We start from the raw sequence: 21,281 nt of genomic DNA on the forward strand, positions 1-21,281 counted from the left end.
ACATCCTTAAACTTTTAAAATTGTAATCAACATGTTGACTGTAAAATATATTTCAAAACTTCAACAATTAATATAGGGAACCACTTGCTATACAAATTCAAGTTATAGTACAAAGTCCTTAATAATGAATCCAGCTATTTTAAAATCTTGTCCTATGCTCAATATTTTCTTTATTATATGGTTTTATGAAACAAATAGCAAACATGAAAATGATAGGATGAAATACATGATGAAGTGAGAAGGTGACTGTGAGAGATTACATGAACTGAAACAATTCCAAAATACACAGTATAAATAAACAAAATGCAAGGAATACAGCTTTTACACATTCATAGCAAACTTCACCACATCTTCCAATTACATTGTATTACCTTTTGATAATCTTTTTTACTTCAGGGGCAGGCAGATGCAATAACCAGTAAAACTGTAGAAGTGTGTGAGTGTGAGTGTCTTTCTGTGAGCATGTGTGCACACATGGGCACCCACTATGCAGTCCAGCCACCAACACAACTCAATATGTGTTACATTCTTCCTGAGATGACACACCAAACAATTCAAAATAATAATACATTCAATTGACAAAATGTATCACTTTTACATTGGAACCAGAAAGAGGTGAATGTCTGTTGAATTTGAAAGGGAAAGCACTTTAGACTGAAAGGTCAGAAGACACAACAAACAAGAAGGCCATAAGAAAGGCCCACTGAAGCATTTCATGTTCCCCACCCCCAACTATTTAATATCTACATTTTTTAGAATATGAGATATATATATCCCCAATCATGAATTAAAACTTTTCCACAAATATTTCTTGTCTTTTAGGATACATTTTTTTCTTTTTTAAAAAATTGTAGTCCTATACATTTTGTATCTGTCCAGTGTAAGAACCTGAAGCAATTTCATTAATTTTTACACAGTTGGGCCCAAAAGATACCAAATGTACTCTCTTTATTAGTAACGAGAGTGAGAGACAGACACACAGAGAGAAACTATTAATAATACTTTTACAAACACTTTCACCTAGCTGGAAAACAATGTAAATGGTAGATTTCCATTTATTTGGAATGGAGGAAGGCTGTTGCCTTGTAGATATTGCAAGCATGCTGTGTCTTAAACCAGGGGTAGGAAACTGTAGAGAGGGTGGGGGCATTTTTTGGTGTTGGTGAGCTGCAGCCCAGCATGCCCATTGGGTCCAGGATTGATGCCATTGACATTTCTGGTTTTATTTTTGACCAATGGGGGGGGGGGGGGGGGAGGGGACCCCAAAACCATTTTCCACCAAAAGTTTTGATCCATGTTGTGCTGGATTTGCAGTGAAAAATCACATTTAAAAAGGAGAGGGGTTGGAACCCTGAGGGCTGCTTTCAACATTTGGGCTGAACTTTGCCCACCATTTTAAACTGTGAATCTAAGAGACTTCTCGGCTGAATAGTGGATCAAATTAGCAAAAGCTTTACACTTTAGAAGTGTATTGAGGTCATATAAAATAAATAATGCAGAAAACAGTGAGGAAACAAGCTCCACATGCTCTAGGATAGTCAACTGCTTATTCAGTGTTTAAAAAGCCCAACACATTTCAGCCACAATGAGAAAATGGATTTGCAGTGGCTAGAAACAAATACAATTATTCATATAAATAATAAAAATAAAAATAAACAGTGGACCATCCTATAGGATGTGGATCTTGTCTCATCATTGTTTTCTGCTTTAAATAATTCCTCCTGGAAATAAATCTTCTGATTTGGCTATCGAGAATTAAATTCATGGAATTGTTACTGCTATGGAGACAGCCAGTACTGGAATGGAAGGTAGGTTGGTCACTCCTTTCCTATGTGACATCAAGGGGGAGTGCAGTCTAATACAACCTGAGTGGCAAGTACAAGACCTGTGCTGTAGGGTACTGGCTATATAGTAATCAATAAATAAGAAGCAAATAAACCTATACCAGCCTACTCAGAAATAAGTCTCACAGAGTTCAGCTGGCAACTTTCCACATTAGTATTCCTGCATGGGTATGACACATTGAGTTGGCTGGGTGGAAAATGTAACAATTTAAAAATATATAGAAGTTATTATACTGCACAAGTTTCTATACTACTGATAGAAGATAGGAAGTAGCCCTAAGAGACATGAATCAGAAATTAAAATACTGAATTCTCTTGACTTAACTCTCTAAGACCTAGAATCTCCCATGCCCTTAAATGCCAGAGCAAGTCAGTCAGTGGGGAAAAAATCCATTTATATGTAGAGATCTATGAGAAGGTTTCAGGCTTGGAAAGTCACTTTAGTGAAACCTTTAGTTACATTACTAAAATCAGAAATTAGCCCAATCTAGCTCAGCATTCAGCTCTTAGCCAATCAGATGCCTACGGTTAACCAATAAGGAAGTAATTAGTGCGACAGCATCTTTTCTTTTAGGTTCCTCAGCAAACTAAGATACAAAGACTTAGTGCCTCTGAAACCAGAGATAATATATGGTTAAATAAATAGTAGCCATGATATTCTTAGCTTCCATTTATCTGTCTAATCTTCCTTTAAATCCACCCAAGATGGTGGCCCTCATTGCATCTAGCATAGTTTAACTAGGCACTGTGTGACAATATCCTTCCTTTTATTTATCCTGAACCTATACGTCTTCAATGCATGTTCTCATGTTCTAATATTATGGTTATATTATTATCTTGTATAAGCATTCTAGATTGCTTTTAAGTCCAAACTACAGTTGAGACACCTACATTCTTTTGTTCATTTGGAATTAGATGTGTCCAGGATGGATAACAATTCAGGCACATGAGAGGGGCTCTTCCAAATTGGTCCTGTATTTAAAATTTTTCAAGATAAGAACCATAAAAAAGAGATCCCATAACAATCAAGTTTTCACTACTGAAGGTATAAAAGAACATGGCAGCTACTTTACTTCCTTGGAACATTTAAGTCAAAGGCTTTTACTGGTACATTTGTGATTTCTTTGAATCCCACACCTTTTCATATGGTTGCTATATAAGGACTGCAAAATTCTCCCTCTTCTAAATCTAGATGAGAACTGATGGGAAATGAGTGACCTGCGCGGATAGTGAAGAAAACAGCTTGAACTGTGTTTTTTCCTTTTCCACTGATGTGGGGATTTCTTTTGAACAAAATCTTTGAAAACCTTTTCCAAACAGTCCCCAAATAAAGTTTCACCAGAATAAGGCAAGGATAACAGCTTGTTTTTCATACCTAGATCTAGTGGCCAACTATGTAACCACAGAGCTCGCCTTGCTACTATGAGGCATGCTATGTTTTTAACTGTGAGAATAAGAGAGTCCTGAACTGCATCACAGATAAAATTAGTTGCAGTTCTACACAGGACTTGTGTTCTCCTCTTGCTTGAAGATAAGCTCGTTTTATCTCCTCTTAGTAGTTTCTCCTTTTCCAGCCAGGCTAATAAAGCATTAGAAGCATAGGCAGAATATAGGGAGATTCTAAGCTGGGTTGCAGCTAAACTGAATGATCGCTTGAGTGCAGCCTCAATTTTTCTATCAATTGGATGTTTGGGGACAGGGCCTTCAATGCCAGAGATACATGATTTAGCATTTCCCCTGACAACTGCAGTATCTACTTTGGGTATAGTCCTCCAAAATGAGGTTTTATCCATTGGAGGAGGGTACAGTTTATGCATTCGTGCTGGGGCTACATGTTTTACATTGGGTTTGTTCCAGATTTTATATACTAGCTTTTTAACTGCTAAATGGACAGGAAGGGAGCAAGCTATCATGTCCTCATCTGACAACTGTCTAAATTTATTTTGTTTTAACCTTAGCTCTTTCTGAATATGCTTAAATAAGTCATTTTGATTTTCCATTTGAAATGTACGTACAGGATCAATGTCCTCCTCTATTTTCAATGGCAAAGAAAACCTATTTTCAGAAGGTGTTCCAGCCAGCAAATCTTTCTGAAACTCAGATTTCTTTTCTTTAGAAGCTGCAAGTTCTTTCAAAATATCTATTGCCTCAGATATTGAAATCTGTGACTGTTGCCTACTTATTTCAGGCATAACTGCTGTTTCTAATGCCTCAGAACCTATTACTAGAGAAGGTCCATCTTGTGCAGTGGAAGCCACAGAACCTTTAGTCACAGCCTGGGCATCCTTCAAAATGGTAATAGACCTTGTTACCAAATCTTTGTCAGAGTTTGAGCAATTAGTACTACCATCAGCAGCAGCAGAAGGTCTTACCTTCTTAATATGGGATCTGTGGTTGTCTTCTGAATCTGAGCTGAGGTCTACTGTGTGGTTGAACCACTGTTGTAGAGAGGATAGGGTTTTGGTAGGCCCTTGCTGATATGGGGAACACTCTCCTACCTGAGAATCTGACCCTTCATCCAGTTGTGTTATCTGTTGTTGGAGAATGTCATATTTAGAAGCACCCTCAGACTGCCATTCAGTCGACATATTTTTTCTCGGACAAAGTGAGTGGGAAATGGATTTAACCTTTAAGTGCTCTGAAGACTGCCTGCCTTCCCTACAAGAGGTCTTTGATATGGTGCTGGAGGATTGATCTCCTGACCTTCTGGATAGGTTGGATCTCTCAGACCGCACAGACACTGCTTTGGTAAAGACAGGGCCTGTTTCGGGAAATATGGTGACATCTCTACATTTTCTCTTTCTTCCTTTGTCCGTTTTCTTTATTGTCCACGGAGACATGGACCTGAAGTGATGGAAAAAAGTTCAAAATGCTCGAATTCTTGGGGGGAAAACGGAGAAAGCAGGTTTCTCTCAAAGACATAATTCATCATGGTTTAAAACTACCTGAGACAATATGAACCACAGAACTGACTGTAGCAATGCTGAATTGCACAGAAGGTACAACCTCATATTTTATAAATAACACATTTGTTTGCATCTGCCCTGTCTCTAAAGAGAAAAGAAACAAATCCTAAATCTGATGAATGGCAGATTAACTCATGTCTAAACAAAGATTTTGGCAAAATAAATTAGATGTGTGACTTAAAAAAACACATCAGGTATTCAGGCTCATGCAATTATATACTTCAGACAAACCAACTGAAAATGGAATAGGTGATTTCACAAACTGATATGCTAGTTGTCTCAAGACAAATACAAAAATCCTGTATTAGATCCCATGTGATTTGATAACATCATCTAGAACTTAATTGTACAACTCACAAAAACCTCACTAGAGAGTTGGCATAATTTTTGAATGACTATGAAAAACAAAAAGGTATAATAGATACAAGTTGCTTTTGAATAAGTTCTATTTATGAATAGTTTTACCACTACTTGATTGCTCTAGAACAATGTTATTAGCCCATAGCTTGTATAATTAACTTTTCCCAGCAACACAGAAATAGAAAAACTAACCATATTTAAAAGATTGTGCACTGAAAGGGCCACAAGATGCAGGGATTGCACCATGACATTCGAGATGATACAATATATGTTATTACACTGAAATAAAATACTAACATCTTATACAATTACAAATGAAAAAAATAAAGTCAAGTCTTTAAAAACACACCACACCGAAATAAACATATAATAATATATAAAACAGCATAAAAACAAAATAAAATACAAAGCATCCCTCTTTCTTGTTTAAAGCCAACACAATGGATTAACACAACAAAACTTGATTTAAATTACATTGCATGTCTACTATGATAAATTCACTAGCTTGAAAATGTGTTTGTGAGACAATCCATGCAAGCTAATTGGTGTTGGTTTGTAAAGGATGATGAACAGGTTTAAAGTCAGATAATAACAAACCACATTGATTCGGAGGCTATCCTTTGCTCCCTATTCCACAAACTGAAGTTCATATATATATATATATATGTTTGCTATAGATGCCTAGATCAGAATACTGTACTATCAAAAGCAAAAAGCAAAATCTGAGCACCATTGCAGTCAATTATATGTGTGTGTGTAGTAAGTCTGGATTTAATTCAGGACACATACATATTCTGTTTTACTCTTGCTTTTAAAAGAGTAAGGCAGAAATATTAAAGAATGCGGGGTGTGGGGAATACACGCACAACTTCAAAATCAGAATGGAAAGTAGACACAGATATACCTGAGGTATGAATGAAGTAAAATCCAGACTCAAATTTGTTTAAGTATTGGGTTGTCAATACTGCAATTTGGATGTTTTTACCTTGGTTGATTATAACATATGGATCTAATATCTCCCAACTAGACTCTAATCTTATTCACTTACTTAGGAGTAAGTTCCAATGAATTAAAAGGTACTTACTTCTCAGTAAATATTTGAAGTATTGTTCTGTCAGAAATCTATCTGGACGCTGTGTGGGAACAGGACTACCAATGCAGAAGCACAAGATTTGTGAAACTTTGTTCACTTCTGTTTACATTTCTATACCAACTATGATGTTTTTCTGTGTCTTCTATTATGTTATGCTTTGCCACAGCTACTGCACCTAAGTAATTTCAAATTATTCCTAGTGTTAAATGAAGGGCAGAATTACTAGACAGGTTGCTATAAAGCCCTAAACAAGTATTACAAAATTTTCCTCATGGGGTGTTGGATATATGCTCTTCTACCCACAAATTTCCTTTATTAATGAGGACAACGGGCAACTGTAAACACATTGAAATTGATAAAGTTAAATAATTCAGTTTTTCATTCAGCTGAATTTATTTTTATATAGGTTCAGCTGAACAGTTCCACTGTAACTCGAGAGTCAACATGGGGAGGCTGTGAGTAAAGGGGATTGTACTAGAGTACCTTTCCTTTCCATGAGTGGAATTTTAAAACATCAGAAAAAGGCTTATGTCTGTGAACTGAGAATCCATATTGATGTAAAACATGGTCTTACATCAACAGTGGCAATATAATGTCTTTAATGTTGATGTGGCATAGTTTATGAAACTATTACCTGATCCAAGAGTGAATACTTCTAAATGGGCCCAACAACAGTCCGTTAATTTCAAATCCAAGTTGCTTTGACCAATAAGAATATAATTATTTACCTGTATTCACCAAGTGTTCCATCATCTTCTTTCATGGGCTGAATTTCTGGATCACCATGAGCATCTTCCTTTTCTTTCACTAAAAGGCAGAAATTGATATGTAAAAATAAATTAAACAGTGTATTGGACATACGCCTGGACATGCTTAGAGTGGACCTAATGAAATCAGTGAGCCTGAGCATCATAATGGCTAATTTCAAAGAAGCAGCTGTGTTAGCCTCTTTCAGCATAAAAATGAGGAAGGAAGGGGGAAAGGGAAAAGAATAATGTAGCATCACCTTTAAGACTAACTAGTTTTTATTTCTGCATGAGCTTTCATGGAAACCTTCTTCAGACTGAACTGTATTGCATCCAAAGAAGTAGTTTTATATCCACAAAATGATATAATAATGGGCACCAGACTCATCTGGCCACTCTGTTTGCGCCCAAGTTATTATTATTATTAACCTTTATTTATGAAGCGCTGTAAATTTACACAGCGCTGTACATACAATATTTTTAGTTAGACGGTTTCCTGCCCTCCGGCTTGCAATCTAAAAAGACATGACACAGAAGGAGAAGGGAGTGGTGGAGGGAAAGGGTAAGAGGTCCAGCTGTTCCTCTCTACCTTCAAGGCCTGGACCAAGGCAGATGGACTGGAAGGAGGGCTTGGCTTCATAATGGATGGTTAATCTTCTTCCAGGGAAAATACATACTCTCAAGTAGGATAATACCTATACAGTACATAGCAATGCAGGAAATGGTTGATAAACAGGCACCAAAAGAACATCAAATAGTAAGCGACAATTATGCAATGCCTGGGAAAGCTTCTCTGAACAGGATGGTTTTCAACTCTGTTTTGAAGCTGGTTAAAGAAGTGATGGCTCTTGCTTGTGGGGGAAGAAGTTTCCAGGAGTGAGGGGCAGCAAGTGAAAAGGGGCGAATCCGGGATGGGGCAGAGGAAATCCTGGGCTGAGACAGCAGACCTTGACTACCAGAACGGAGGGCCCGAGTGGGAAGGTGAGGAGAAAGAAGGTCTGATAAGTAAGGAGCGGCCAGTCCATGGATGGCTTTAAATGTCGACAGCAGAAGCTTATACTGAATGCGGAAAGGGAGGGGGAGCCAGTGAAGGGATGCCAACACAGGAGAGATATGGTCACAGCGGTGGGCGGATGTGATGATGCGTGCAGCTGAATGCTGGACAGAGATTGAAGGACGGAGGTGAGAAAGAGGAAGCCCAGCCAGGAGGACGTTACAGTAATCAAGTCGTGAGACCACTAGGGCATGGACCAGGATCTTGGCAGTAGAGGCGGAGAGAAATGGACAGATTTTAGCAATATTGTACAAAAAGAATCTACAAGCCTTGGCTGTGGTCTGGATCTGAGGGATACATGACAGAGAAGAATCAGATAAAACCAAGACTGCGGGCTTGCTGGACTGGTTGAATAGAAATGTTGTCCAGAGACAGAAAAGGAGTGTTGAAGGGTGGGCTTAGGAGGAAAGACAAGAAGCTCCGTCTTGGACATCTTGAGCTTCAAACGCCGATGGCGCATCCACTGCGAGACAGCTGTGAGGCAAGACAAAACTTGCTGTTCAAGCCTTGGAGAAAGGTCAGGGGCGGAAAGATACAACTGGGTGTCATCGGCATACAGATGGTAGGAAAAACCAAAAGAGCTAATGAGTTTTCCTAAGGACAGTGTGTAGAGAGAAAACAGAAGGGGACCCAGAACAGAGCCCTGGGGAACTCCAACAGAAGGGGACCCAGAACAGAGCCCTGGGGAACAGGAGAAGAAGTCTGACCACCTGCAACTACTGCAAAAGATCTGCCAGACAAGTAAGATCTAAACCAGTCAAGAACAGAGTCTGAGAACCCAAGGTCAGAGAGTATGTCAATTAGGAGAAAGTGATCAACGGTGTCAAAGGCTGCAGACAAATCGAAAAGGATGAGAAGAGAGTAAAGGCCATTAGCCTTGGCTTGTAAAAGGTCATTCGAGATCTTAGTGAGAGCTGTCTCTGTAGAATGCCTACAAGTGGCAAGAGCAGAAGTGCACAATGGGGGAAATGGCACAGGGCACCTCTTTCTTTATTCTAGAACCCCTGTGATCTAACGGGAAATGGCAAACAAGCAGGATTAACAGATTGCAGAGGTGGGCTTGGAGCAAGTTTTCAATCAGGTCTATCCATTCAGCCTAAACCCATTGATTCTGGGTCACCTCCACCAGTTGGCTTTGGAGTGGCTTCCCCATCCTTTCTATTCTTTGTCAGTACGCATTGTGGGGTGGATTAAGGACAGTTTATTTATTTATTAAATTAATTTGTATCCCACGTTTCTCTCATCATAGGATTCAAGGTGTCATACAGTATCTAAAAAACATACTGTAGATGTGTGTTCCTCACTTCATTTGTCATAACATTGGTGGGTTAGTACTGGGCTGGATTAAGTGGGGTTTTGGCTTGAGCACTATCTTCCATGAGTAAAGGGGGATCCTCTTAAGGGGACCTTCTCATGAGGATGTCAGGATGCCCCCAGCATCTGGGAACAAATCCAAGCCTCAGTACCAGGTGGCAGGGGAATCACACAAAGGGCTAATGACCAGGTGTGATTCTGTTTTCTGTCACCCGACTCCCTCCAGTTGAACACACACTTGAGTTACAAATTGGTACCCAGCTCCATACCAAGTTCACCTTCTTTCAGCTGTAATCAATACATGTTGAGGCCTGTTCTATTCCAGAATTAGTGTCTGGAGTGTTTACTGGGCATGTTGCCCATTTCACTGCTGAGGGCTGCAAATACTGTGATTAATTGTGGTTTGACAGAAAATACTGTAGAGAAGGACTCTCATGCATGTTAAATAGTGGATATGCTGTGGATGCTCAACCAATGTAAAGGCAGGATTTGCTTGAAGAGTCTGATAACTGATATTATTATTATTATTATTATTATTATTATTATTATTTTAAAAAGAAGTTATACATTTGTCCCTCCACATTTGCTGGGGTTAGGGGCACAGGACCCTCGTGAATGTGGAAAAACCACAAATAACAGAAGCATTTTTTACCTGAGATAACACCTCTCTAGGAATCTCTAGGTCCTCCAGTGCAACTCTGTGGTCAACATCTGCCAGACATTGACCATATAATTTCACTGGAGGAGCTACAAAGGCCTAGTGGTGTGTTCTTTCTAGGAATCTCTAGGTCCTTCAGTGTGACTTTTGGTTAAAGTTGACCATAGAGTTGTGCTGAGGACCTAGCTATTCTTAGATAGAACATATTAGTGTCACATCCATGATTAATAAAATCCGCAAAACTCAAAGCCGCAAATGTGGAGGGATGAGTTTATTTGTATCAAAGCCTTCATATTTCTTTACGATACCTAATAGAAATGGGCCATTACTTCTGAAAAATGTCTGAATGAAGGGGAAAAAACAGATGCATATTTCTATTGAAAGTCTTGATAATCTGCATTTGCTTCTAAGGCTGTGGCTCACCTGGATATTTTCCTCCTTTGTTTCTCCGTATGAAACAAACAATCAGCAAAATCAAGATGAGAAGGGCAACTGCACACATAAGACCAATGAACCATCCTTGAGTGGCAATGTCAACCTGCCGACTTGCCTTTGCTAGAAAGTGGAAAATTTGAATTGTTATTCATTACTTATTATACAAAAAGATCATTCAATTACATTAGAAACATTTAATTCACATCAATTCTTTATAGAGTATCTTATCCTATAATTTTTCACCACTATTACAAACAAATTTATGATAACAAATATAATGCCTAGGAGCATTTGACCTTCAAATGGATTTGGAACAAAGTTGTTCATGTTGTTGAGTTTTACACACATTTGTCTTATTCAGCATGTTCAAAATGTAAAAAATCTAAAGCTATTTTCTTTTATCAGATACTTAAATAGTTAACAGATACTTATGTATGTAGGTGGCAGGACTAATATTTCTGTAATAAAAAATCAGGGGAGGGTACTTGGATCCATGTGTGTGTGTGTGTGTGTAGAAAGAAGGCATAGTGGCTGAAAAAGCAGGGGCAAATTTGTAAAGGAGCACTCCTTATCTATGAAGTTACAAAATTAGGAGATTCACCCACACTTTTCCATATGAAATGAGTTGATTAGTTTTGTACTGAGATAGCATGATCCACTTGGAAGGAATCTGTTATGACTATTTCCTTTCTATACAGAAAACAGGAACATGCTATTTACGAACATCCTCAGACTTTATTGGGTTAGTGTACTGTGCTTTCCAAAAAGGGAACTGTTCTTTATAAAGGTAACAAACTATTCCGAGGCACTTTCTTTATATAAAATCCAGAAGTGAATCTTAAAAACAGACATTAATAACTAAATAATAATGCAATAATTACATTTATGTTCTATATACACTTCAAGCAGTACCTTTTAGGTTAGAAAAATAGGTTTTTAAAAAACAAATAAACATGCAGTTATAAGTAATTAAATGTTTAGTGTAAACATTACAGGAAGACACACAGACATTTAACACTGAAATGAAATTTCATGCCATCTAAATAAAACAATCCATGCATAACACATATAAAAATATAACAAAAGTAAAGGCAGTAACTTACTTATGCAGCTTCTGGAAATTACTATATATTCTGCCTAGAAGCACAGATTTCTAAAAGCCAGTACTTTTTTTAAACAAAACTACCTTAATTTCTGTTGTACTACATAAATCATTTATTTTGAGAAGTCTACATATTTTCTCATATAAATACTGAAGCTGTGCTACAGGTAAATCATGATTCTACTTCACTTTATTTACAATGAAAATATGAAGATGCTGGACAGGAATCTTTTAGATGCCACAGAACATGTGCTGTGAAAATGAAACTAAGGATACATTATTGCTCTCCTGAATGAAATTCTGTTTTCAGGATAATCCTATGGGAAGATCGGAGATAAACACTGATATCTTTCTGAGCTCTTGAATTAGCTCAGGACATTTTTAATGAGATTTTCTAAGTTATTTTCTTCTTCTGAAAAGCCATAAACCCAAGCTGTACAGAAGCAAACTATAGAAAATGTTGGAAACATTGCTGTGTATCTCAACCTAATAACTAAAGGTCTTGATTAAGCACATTAGATATTTCTCCCAATTCTTCAGTGCTCATAGCCACCTCAACTCTGTTAAAGAACCTTCTGATTTAGCATTCGTGGGCATGGAGAGTAGCATATAAAAACCAGGGAAGGAAAACCCTGGTTCCTCACACATGTCAACTCTACAGCACATTTTCCCTTTGCCTTCCCTTAATTTACCAACAAGAACAAAACCAGACATGGAGAAACAGCAAATCATTTCCCCACTCTCCTCCATTTCTGTTTTATAACAGTGTAAAGGGACACCAAGGACTGTAAGTGTAATGCTATCAAGAAATAACATTCTCAAATATGTTCAGCAGTATTTAAGTCCCTATATGTGCTGCATGTGCCACAGTGCAGACTGTATCAACAGAAGCCTATACAACGTTTTTCAGGAAGGGTCTCTTTTTAATATACTAGTTTCTTTGGACCATGACTTCTGGGAAAGCTACTTGGTTTTGGATTCTGCTGATAGGACTGGATACTTTGTGGATATTTGAAGTCCAATGTTGGATGTGCAGGGATGAAAATATAGTCCCTTTTACTGTCATGGGAAGGAATCTACTAGCTTCTGCAGTAAGTCACACGAGAAATGTATTTTGCTGTCCCCAAGATTTCACCTTGCTCCTATATAGAAAACTCTGGATTCTACAGACAATTTTTCCAGTTTTGTAATTAACACAGACCTAAACCTAAGTGTTTTCCCAATCAGAATCACCGAGGACCTGTCTAAACAGGCCTATAGGGCACCCTTGTCACATGTTAGGGATTGGCCAAGGGCGCACCGCCCATACGTGCCTCACCCCTAGCACGTGATGAGGATGTCAAAATGGCGACGCCTTGTACACATGGGTGCCACCATTTTGACATGACGGACGCTTAGCATCTGCACGTCACGCCCCATAATGTCATGAGTGCGCCATTGGCGCACTGCGGCGTCATTATGGCACTGCAGAAAGAACCTGCTTTTTGCAGGTTCTTTTTGCTGCACGAGGGAGCCGCATGGTTTGTCCGCTGCAGCTTCCTCACACAGCACAACAAGATGCGGGCAGACTGTCCTTTTTGGGCAGTCTATACCCCGACTGAGTCAGCTGTTGAACATTGAGATAAATCCATTAATTCAGTGCTTCTAGTCTGGTTGGTATAAGCAGTTGGGTTTAGGCTACAGAATGCATTTTAAAAAATTAGATAGGGAATACAGCATTTGAACAATTCAACTCACAATATAGTATAAAGTGGAGATCGTATCACTGTATTAATTTTATCTGTTTCTTTTTAAATATTTTAAGTAAAGTATAGGCAGGTCCACTGATTTCAAATCTGCAAAATTCTTCTATAATGTCATTATTTTGAAAAAATAATAAAACATTACCACCTCCAATCCAAAAAAAATGTGTAACTTGCTCCTCTTTCCATTAACATTTATTGCAGAGTATTTTGTAAAAACAAACAAACAGCTACAAGCTCCACAGCATAGCAATTCTGGGAGCTGTATTTCAAAAATTATAGTTCAGGTTTAACGTCTCCCAAGTTATCGTTCAGTGCTATCAGCACTGGTAATATTGACATGTGAAGGAAGAAAAGGATGTGTGTGCTGGAAGCATCTTCTTATCTAACAGTTAAAACTAATAGTTCTGACTATAACATGGATCCAGAAAACAGATATTCTTCTTTCATTTTAAGAAAAAATAACGATATAATGGAAGCTGGGAGCTTTCTAATTCCTTCTTCCCTTGCAATTCCCATTAACCCTTAAAATGGTGAGACACTTCTTCTGTGGCATTTTACTTCTTCTGTGGCATTTTTGGCACAACAGAAGATCAAATTTAATGGATTTTTACCTTAAAGCTAGAAGAAGCTATGAAGAAAATGGGTCTCAGCTGAGATTTAACTGCTCTCTAAACTGTTTTCTGATTATGTTGAGTAAGAAATGTAAAACAAACCAAATCAATAATAGAGCTCAACAAAAGCAGGCATGAGAAATGTACCTTTTCATAAAACAAATGACAAGAGACAAAACTGACTAGAAGATATTCACATGGAGCATACTAAAGATATGCTGGTGTGGCTATGAGACACACATTTTAGCTCTATTTTATGATGCAGCAAAGAAATGAAAATATTGTGACCCAACATAGCACTAGATCAAAGCTTTAACACTTAACACATCACAATTTTGAATGCAAGGCAGAACAGGCATGGTGTGCCTCACCTGGACCTGTCTCAAACACAGTCTCTGAACTCTTAACACCAGAAAGACCCTCAGCACCAACCCGGACTTTATATGATGTTCCTGGTGTTAATCCTTTTAACATAAAGAAGTTCCTGGAACCATTAATATGTTCTTTTTTCAGCTCTTCTTTGCCTACAAAATTTTCAGGAACACAACATATTGGAGTATTTGAATTCACTCTTAAATTCCAGTTAACATTTCTCACTGACATTTACTTCAGAAAGTTTAGGTTTCCCTCTGGGTAAAAAAGTGCTTCACCGTTATTTCTTAATGTCCAATACCTAGGTACCATAATCTAACTAGTATCCTATCTTTCATCTTTTGTAACTACTGATTTATTTATTTCTAGCTAAATGATAAGAGGTAGAATTAAATAGTTTAAAATTGCTATTCAGTAAGTTGGATTATCATTTTGTTTCTTGGAAAGCAATTTAAAAACTTTCAATATTGATAGATATAATATTTTCTTTAGGCCTTTATTTTTCACTGTCTATCAAACAAAGTGAAAGCATTCACACCCAGAGGAAAGGCATTTGGCTTAATTAATCATCATTTTCTGCCTGATTTACAATTTTCTTATATTACTAATGACATTTAACACCACACAGAGTTCATCTGAAGTTTTGTTTATTTATTTGTTTATTTTGCTATCTCACCTTTCTCTTAAAATGAGATCCAAGTTTTGTTTTGTTTATTTATTTATTTGTTTATCTCACCTTTCTCTCAAAATGAGATCCAAGGCAGTTTACAAATTAGGGTCATATTTGGACTAAACTGGGAGACAGCAATGCTGTTTCCTCCACTCATGTGAGTAAGACAATGAGATGGTAACTACTTTCACCTTTAAGAAAAATCAGAACTGAAGAAATCCCTGCATTCAGTTTGAATAAAGTCTGATTTATCACTGACAAGTCTGATGATACAAAAATGCTTAAATCAGAGTAAGACCAGAGTAGAACAGAAAGTTAACACTTATATAATTTCATTGATTCTGTGGTTGTAGAATTCAAAGACATAGCCATGTTAATATGGAAAATCAGTATGCAAGGGGATCATATAATACCTTTGAGACTAATTGAAAGAAAGAAGCTGGTAGCAAGAGCATCTGAAAAACACAAACATGCATCTGAGGAAGTAGGCTCAGGTCTATGCTATCATCTTCTTTCTGTTACACTCAAAGGTGCTAAAAGTCTCCTTCCAATATTGATTTTATGGGTGTACTATACTTGGCATTAACAACTGAATTTGGATCAAAGCCTACAATTTCAATGTGCAGTATTTTAAAAAATACTATAAAAGATATTATGTAGTTTTTCAAGAGAAATTAATATTTATCTAGTGCAGGTTTTCTCATATGCACATCCAGCTGTAAGGAAAATCATTGGTTTCAACACAGTCTGCATTATTTCTTCCATTCTCCAGGCTAATAGCTGGAAAAGTGTGCCTTTTTGAAAAAAGGGTAAAAATTCTACTAATCTGCTTCTTCAGAGGAATTGTTTCACTCGTCACTCCTGCTGGTTTTTGCCCAGCAAAGAAATATCAATGGGCATTCAGCCTCTTTTACAAGGATGTGTCCACAGCTGTGGGCACTTCCATGTACAGTTGGTTCTCCATATTCATGGATTCTGCATCCACAGAGTCAACTGTGATTTGAAAATATTCCCACATGCATTCACAAAAAATTCCAAAAAGCAAACCTTAATTTTGCCTTGATTAATCAACTGTCATTTTCTGCTGGATTTACAGTTTTCTTATATTACCACTGAAATTTAACACTACACAGAGTTGATCTGAAGTTTTATTTATTTATCGGATTTATATGTCACCTTACTCTCAAAATGAGATCCAAGGCAGCTTACAAATTTGGGTTAAAGCAAACCTTGATTTTGCCATTTTCTACAAAGGACACCATTTTACCGCACCATTGTATATAATGGGATTTGAGAAATTATGGATTTTGGTAGCCATGGGGTGGGGGATCTAGGAGCTAAATTCCAGTGGATACCAAGGGCCCAGTTCAAATGGGGCATTACTGACATTGTATCTATAGTAACAGGCTTTTGCTGGTATCTTAAGATGCTATAAGGAAATTGCAGTAAATATTTGATATTAGGGATGTAATTATTTACCAATTTTCTTCTCAAAGGCAGCAACAAATAATGTGAACAATTTTCTTTCGACTGTGAGAAAATATTTGAAAACTACACAGTTTTCAAAGCCTATTTGTAATTCAGGACGTATTCTGCCTAAATTTTGCTTCGGACAGATAATAGCATTTTCTGCACAAATAATAATATTTCTCCATACTTCTATGCAAATCAACAATGTGCAAATTTTTCAGAGAATAAATCCTCAATTACAACCCAATCCCCAATTACAACTTTTTTCTGAGCAGACAAATGTTGTTTCATGTGCAAAACAACCACATACAAAATTTGTGCACTATAGTCGCAAACTGTGAAAATCAGCAAGTGCAGGATTCTTATTATTTTTCTAGACACTCTAAAATCATGCTTTTGATTGTTTTTTGAAATATTTTCTGAATATTCCTTCAATTTTTAGGCTATGAAGTAGCAGTATTTCAGGGAATAAGCTACATCACTACTACTTCTTAATGAGTCATATTTTAAAAAAAGTTACCCTGTTTTAAAAAGCAACTTTTTGAAAAATAAACATTGACCTGTTTTTTATTTTTAAAATATTTTCAAATATATTACAGCATTTAGAAGAATTCAATGAAATTTCTTCTTACTGCCTGCCACACCATATTCAATATAAGTGTTCTCATGAACTGGACCCTCATATTCCCAAGTGATATTGGCATAGATCTCAGCAGCAGCTGCCGTAACATTTTTGATCCTTGGATAGACTGGTTTCACTGAATACACAAGAAAAACAGAGCAAAATATGAAAAGCATCCAATATGTTCCATTTTTAACTACTTCACTAACTTGAAGCTTATGTTAGAGTTATTGTTTTATTCTATCATGGAAAAAAGGGACATATCTCGACTTACCGTGAGTTCCCATTAACAGAGATTCTCAGGTGGGGCAAATTGTAATTTAGAGAAAGCACCTCCTCTTGGTTACCAAGTATGATCCTCTTGCAAATGGCACCAAGGGGAGGAGCTTTCCCTTATCTTCCAGTCAGAGCCCAAAGCCTGGATAAGCCCCTACCATCAATTACAAACTGACAGAATATCTACTAATTGAATAATAACCATGATCCATTATAATAAAAAGAACACAATGAGTAATAAAGATGATAAATATGGTAGGAAAGATAATTTCACAGTATTAAAGGTAAATAATTACAAATGTTCATGGACTTTACAGAATACAATTGACATTTTTTTAAAACTATAAAACTGCCCCAACCCGGAACTGACATACTTTAGACTGTGTTGCTCTCCTAATTTAGATGATAGTTTGGACAAGGAAAAAAAATCCTCAGAACTATATAAAAGTGAATTGACTTTTGGTATGAATGAGAGATAAGTTAAGAAAATGAAATAGTCTCTTCTTACCAAAGAGAGTATTACATTTGAAGTGTTATATCTGGAGATGTCATGAGTACATATAAAACAGATAAAGCAAAGCTGGCATTGATTGCCAGTTTGCTAAAGAGAGAGGTAGCCAAGAGGTCGAAAGGTTTTGAAAGGGAACAAAAAGCTATGTTGAGATGTCTTGATGTGAAATTTTTGTCTCTTGGATGACTCCTATGATACCAATTCATATGTGGCTACTGAATAGAAATTGACCGTGCTTATGAACAATGGGAGAAAGTTAATTTTTTAATGTATTAATGCCTAAGACTTTGTCAAGTAGTACTGAAAATTCCAAAAGAGAATATGCTTAATCCTCAGACATAGTTTTTTTTCTTTCTTTCTTGATTTAGCCCAAGAGCTTGTCAAGTGTAGTATATGTCTAACTAGTCGCTGTCCAAGATTACTTGTACAAGATCACTTAATGAGCTTCCATGGCCATGAGGGGATTTGAAATCTGATGCCCAGAGTCCTAGTCCAATACTACATCACTTTGGCTGACTATTGATATACACTGTGCCCACACCATACGCGAGTGCACTATACGTGGCTTTCAACTTAGGCTGAAGCCACGCGGCAAAAAAGAGAATGGTGTGTATGCACAGCTGTGCTGCAAGCATGCGCCCCATTATATCCAATGTGGCTTGAGCATATGCGCTTTTTGCTTTACATAGGGGGTTGGGTTGAGGTTCGGAATAGATCTCCCGCACAAGGTAAGGGCCCACTGTAATATTTTCTCATCCTTGATGAGAAAGGGTTTCATCATAATGAAAAAAATTATTAAACATCACAAGACGTTTTCACGCTTGTGGAACAGCATAAAGATGAACACTTCTCCCCATCAAATGCAGTTTTAAAAAAGCCTTTGCAAATTTTCAAAAATTGAAAATATGAAAAACCTTCCATTAACTCACCCACTAAGTACAAAATATTGATTTCCCCCCATTAATAACGGCAAGAAGGAGAAAAGCAAAGAACTACAGCCCCACTGACAAAGCATAAAATTGAAGACACAGCTTCTCACACCATTTTTGACAGAAGGTGTTTGATTCAAGTAAGAAAGTCTTGCAATGCATGCCAGACATAGTAAGGTTGGACTTCTGCTTCAGTTGACTGGGAAGAGGAACAAACAAGGTGCATTCAGTAGCACTGAATAGTGTTTTGAAGATCAATGCTAGTTGCTCTACATTCTACATAATAGTGGCACTGTGGTGGTGTAGATCAGTGCTTCTTGGGCTATTCCAAGTGATGACTGGCATTTACCCCCACCCACCCAGCATGCCAGGGATCAGTATCATATAAGTGACACAATATTTTCTTATTTTCATAGTTTCCTGAAAGGTCCTTGAGGACTGGCAGGTGATGGTTCATGAACTGGCACTGGTCTGTGGACCACCATTTTGAGTAGCACTGGTGTAGATGAGAAGACTTAGGTAAGAGAGAAAAAACTAATTTAACTAACAATACTTTTTGTTCAGTTATGTGATGAGTTTTGTCATTTTTAGAGATCCATGGTAACCAGATAGGGCAAATCCAGAAGCTGGAATGAAGTTCACAATCTTAACATCAAAGTAGTTGCTGAAGAGAATGCATATTCCCAAGGATTACAATGGGGTTTCCTCAGAGATGTGTGCCAGGTAATCAAAATAAAGCAGAACAAGGTATGTAGTAAGGAAAAAAGTATGCTATGTCAGACTTTTTAAAAATCATTTGAAGGAATATATCTTCTGTAATTTGTTAATCCTGTCATCTAGTTTGTCCCTATTTTTATTTTGAGAAGAAGAACCTGGCCTGGTAACTGAGAGGAGGTAATTTCCTGTGGTCTGCCCCACTCTGAAATCACTAGAAAATTAGTGGCTATAGAATTAGTGTTACATGCCCCTGAATTTTACCCTAAACTTATGCATGGGTCATATAAAAATCCATAATTTTGGTCCCCAAACCTGCCCTTGACTAATACATGAGGTCGACTTATTGTCGAGTATAAATTGTAGGTATGATTGGTATATTTATAAACTCAACATTTAAAAGACTAGAGACTGGAAATAAGTCAAATTTCTAAAACAGATATCCTAAAAGCAAATTTAAACAAATTTAATTCTAAATGTTAATGGGCAAAATATAGAGACATGCAGGCATAATAGCTTTCTAGTTTCATGTTATCTTGTACAGTCCAAAATTTCCTTCATGTTGTTTCGTTCTGTGGAATGGGATATCTCATCTGTTTCCATGCCACTTATATGGATAAAGTAAATAGTAATACCCTTATAAAATGTTGAAGGTACAGTGTGCATGACAGGGGAGGTTTCAAAAAGGTTCTCTGAATATCCTTCATCAGACAATGCAGGAAAGAAGAAAACAGAGAGTAAAATATTTTTTACATAATAAAAAGTTTCAAACATCACAGTACCATCTTACACATTAAGAGAACAATACATGCATACATGAATGTCCATGCAAGGATTTTTTTTCCCCAGACACTGCACTTGATGCAATAGGAGAATAAATTATAAAAGGAAAGAGGAGCATGAAAGTCACTGTTATATTTTACAAGCTACCCTGAAAGGCCAATCACATCATCTTTCACCATTCCCATAAGAGTAAAATGTTATAGCTGCAATGCATGGCACATTACCTTCATTATGTAAAAATTTATGGTACAAAATCCATAATATTATTACAAAGGTCAAACACTGAGCGAATGAAACCTTATTTGACCACCTGACCTGCCTGTAACTATTTGAAAAATTTTGTTTTTTTTACATTTGTAATTCAAGATGAAACCAAACTCATTACAATATTTTTAACAGATCTGTGATGCAACTTCTGTTTTAATTTGCTCTGACAGCCAGCTTCTGCTACTGCAATGTACACAAAATCCGCTTCAGCATGGATAATATGAACATTTTAAGGATGGTAATTCAAAAATAAATGTCATATTTAACAAGTCTGTCCAAACCATGGTTGGGGAATGAATTTGTTGTTCATCATTGAACCTATGGAGTTACAATGACATACCTAATAGCACTGGCTTTCTAGCTGAAGGATTGGCTGGAGGTTTTCCAGCTGATGTTTGGGTTGAGAGTTGACTTTCCCATGTTAGGAAAGGTGAGCAGGGTTAAAACCAAATACATTCAGCCAAAGCTTTGAGAAGTGGCTGAGTTATGTTATGGCTGCTTTTAAATATTGCAGAATGGGAGAAAGAGAGATCTCAACCATAATGTAAACAGTTTTCCCAGTCACTTCTATTACTGAACAGCTCCTACAGTGAGAATCGCCTTACTTAATTTATATTGCCTTCCCTGTTATTTATCATTGTGCATTTGATTTTTTCTAAATAAATGCAGAACATCATCCTTATCTATAGAAATTCATTTTGTTAATTCTGGCTCAGTTCTCAAGCCTATTAAAACCATA

The 21,281-nt window shown here is 37.0% G+C and overlaps 1 protein-coding gene across 7 annotated transcripts in view; it reads right to left on the reverse strand.

Moving 5' to 3' along the window:
• Positions 1 to 21,281, reverse strand: part of LOC149312254 (neuronal cell adhesion molecule-like) — a 187,228-nt gene that overhangs the window by 12,112 nt on the left and 153,835 nt on the right. For 6 of the 7 annotated variants that reach the window (XM_089524291.1, XM_089524287.1, XM_089524290.1 and 3 more), the window contains 6 exons: positions 20,128 to 20,193; positions 17,073 to 17,198; positions 14,300 to 14,452; positions 10,459 to 10,590; positions 6,992 to 7,070; positions 6 to 4,688 (listed from right to left, as the gene is read on the reverse strand). In XM_089524291.1, the coding sequence (XP_089380417.1) occupies positions 2,936 to 4,688; positions 6,992 to 7,070; positions 10,459 to 10,590; positions 14,300 to 14,452; positions 17,073 to 17,198; positions 20,128 to 20,193 (2,309 nt within the window). In that variant the 3' untranslated portion in view covers positions 6 to 2,935. Of the gene's footprint in view, positions 1 to 5; positions 4,689 to 6,991; positions 7,071 to 10,458; positions 10,591 to 14,299; positions 14,453 to 17,072; positions 17,199 to 20,127; positions 20,194 to 21,281 lie in introns of those variants that run through there. The other variant, XM_089524294.1, reaches the window with a different exon arrangement.

This window comes from Sceloporus occidentalis, unplaced genomic scaffold (genome assembly GCF_023333645.1).
Source record: "Sceloporus occidentalis isolate IW3139 unplaced genomic scaffold, rSceOcc1.0.p SCAF_5, whole genome shotgun sequence".
Lineage (NCBI taxonomy): Eukaryota > Metazoa > Chordata > Lepidosauria > Squamata > Phrynosomatidae > Sceloporus > Sceloporus occidentalis.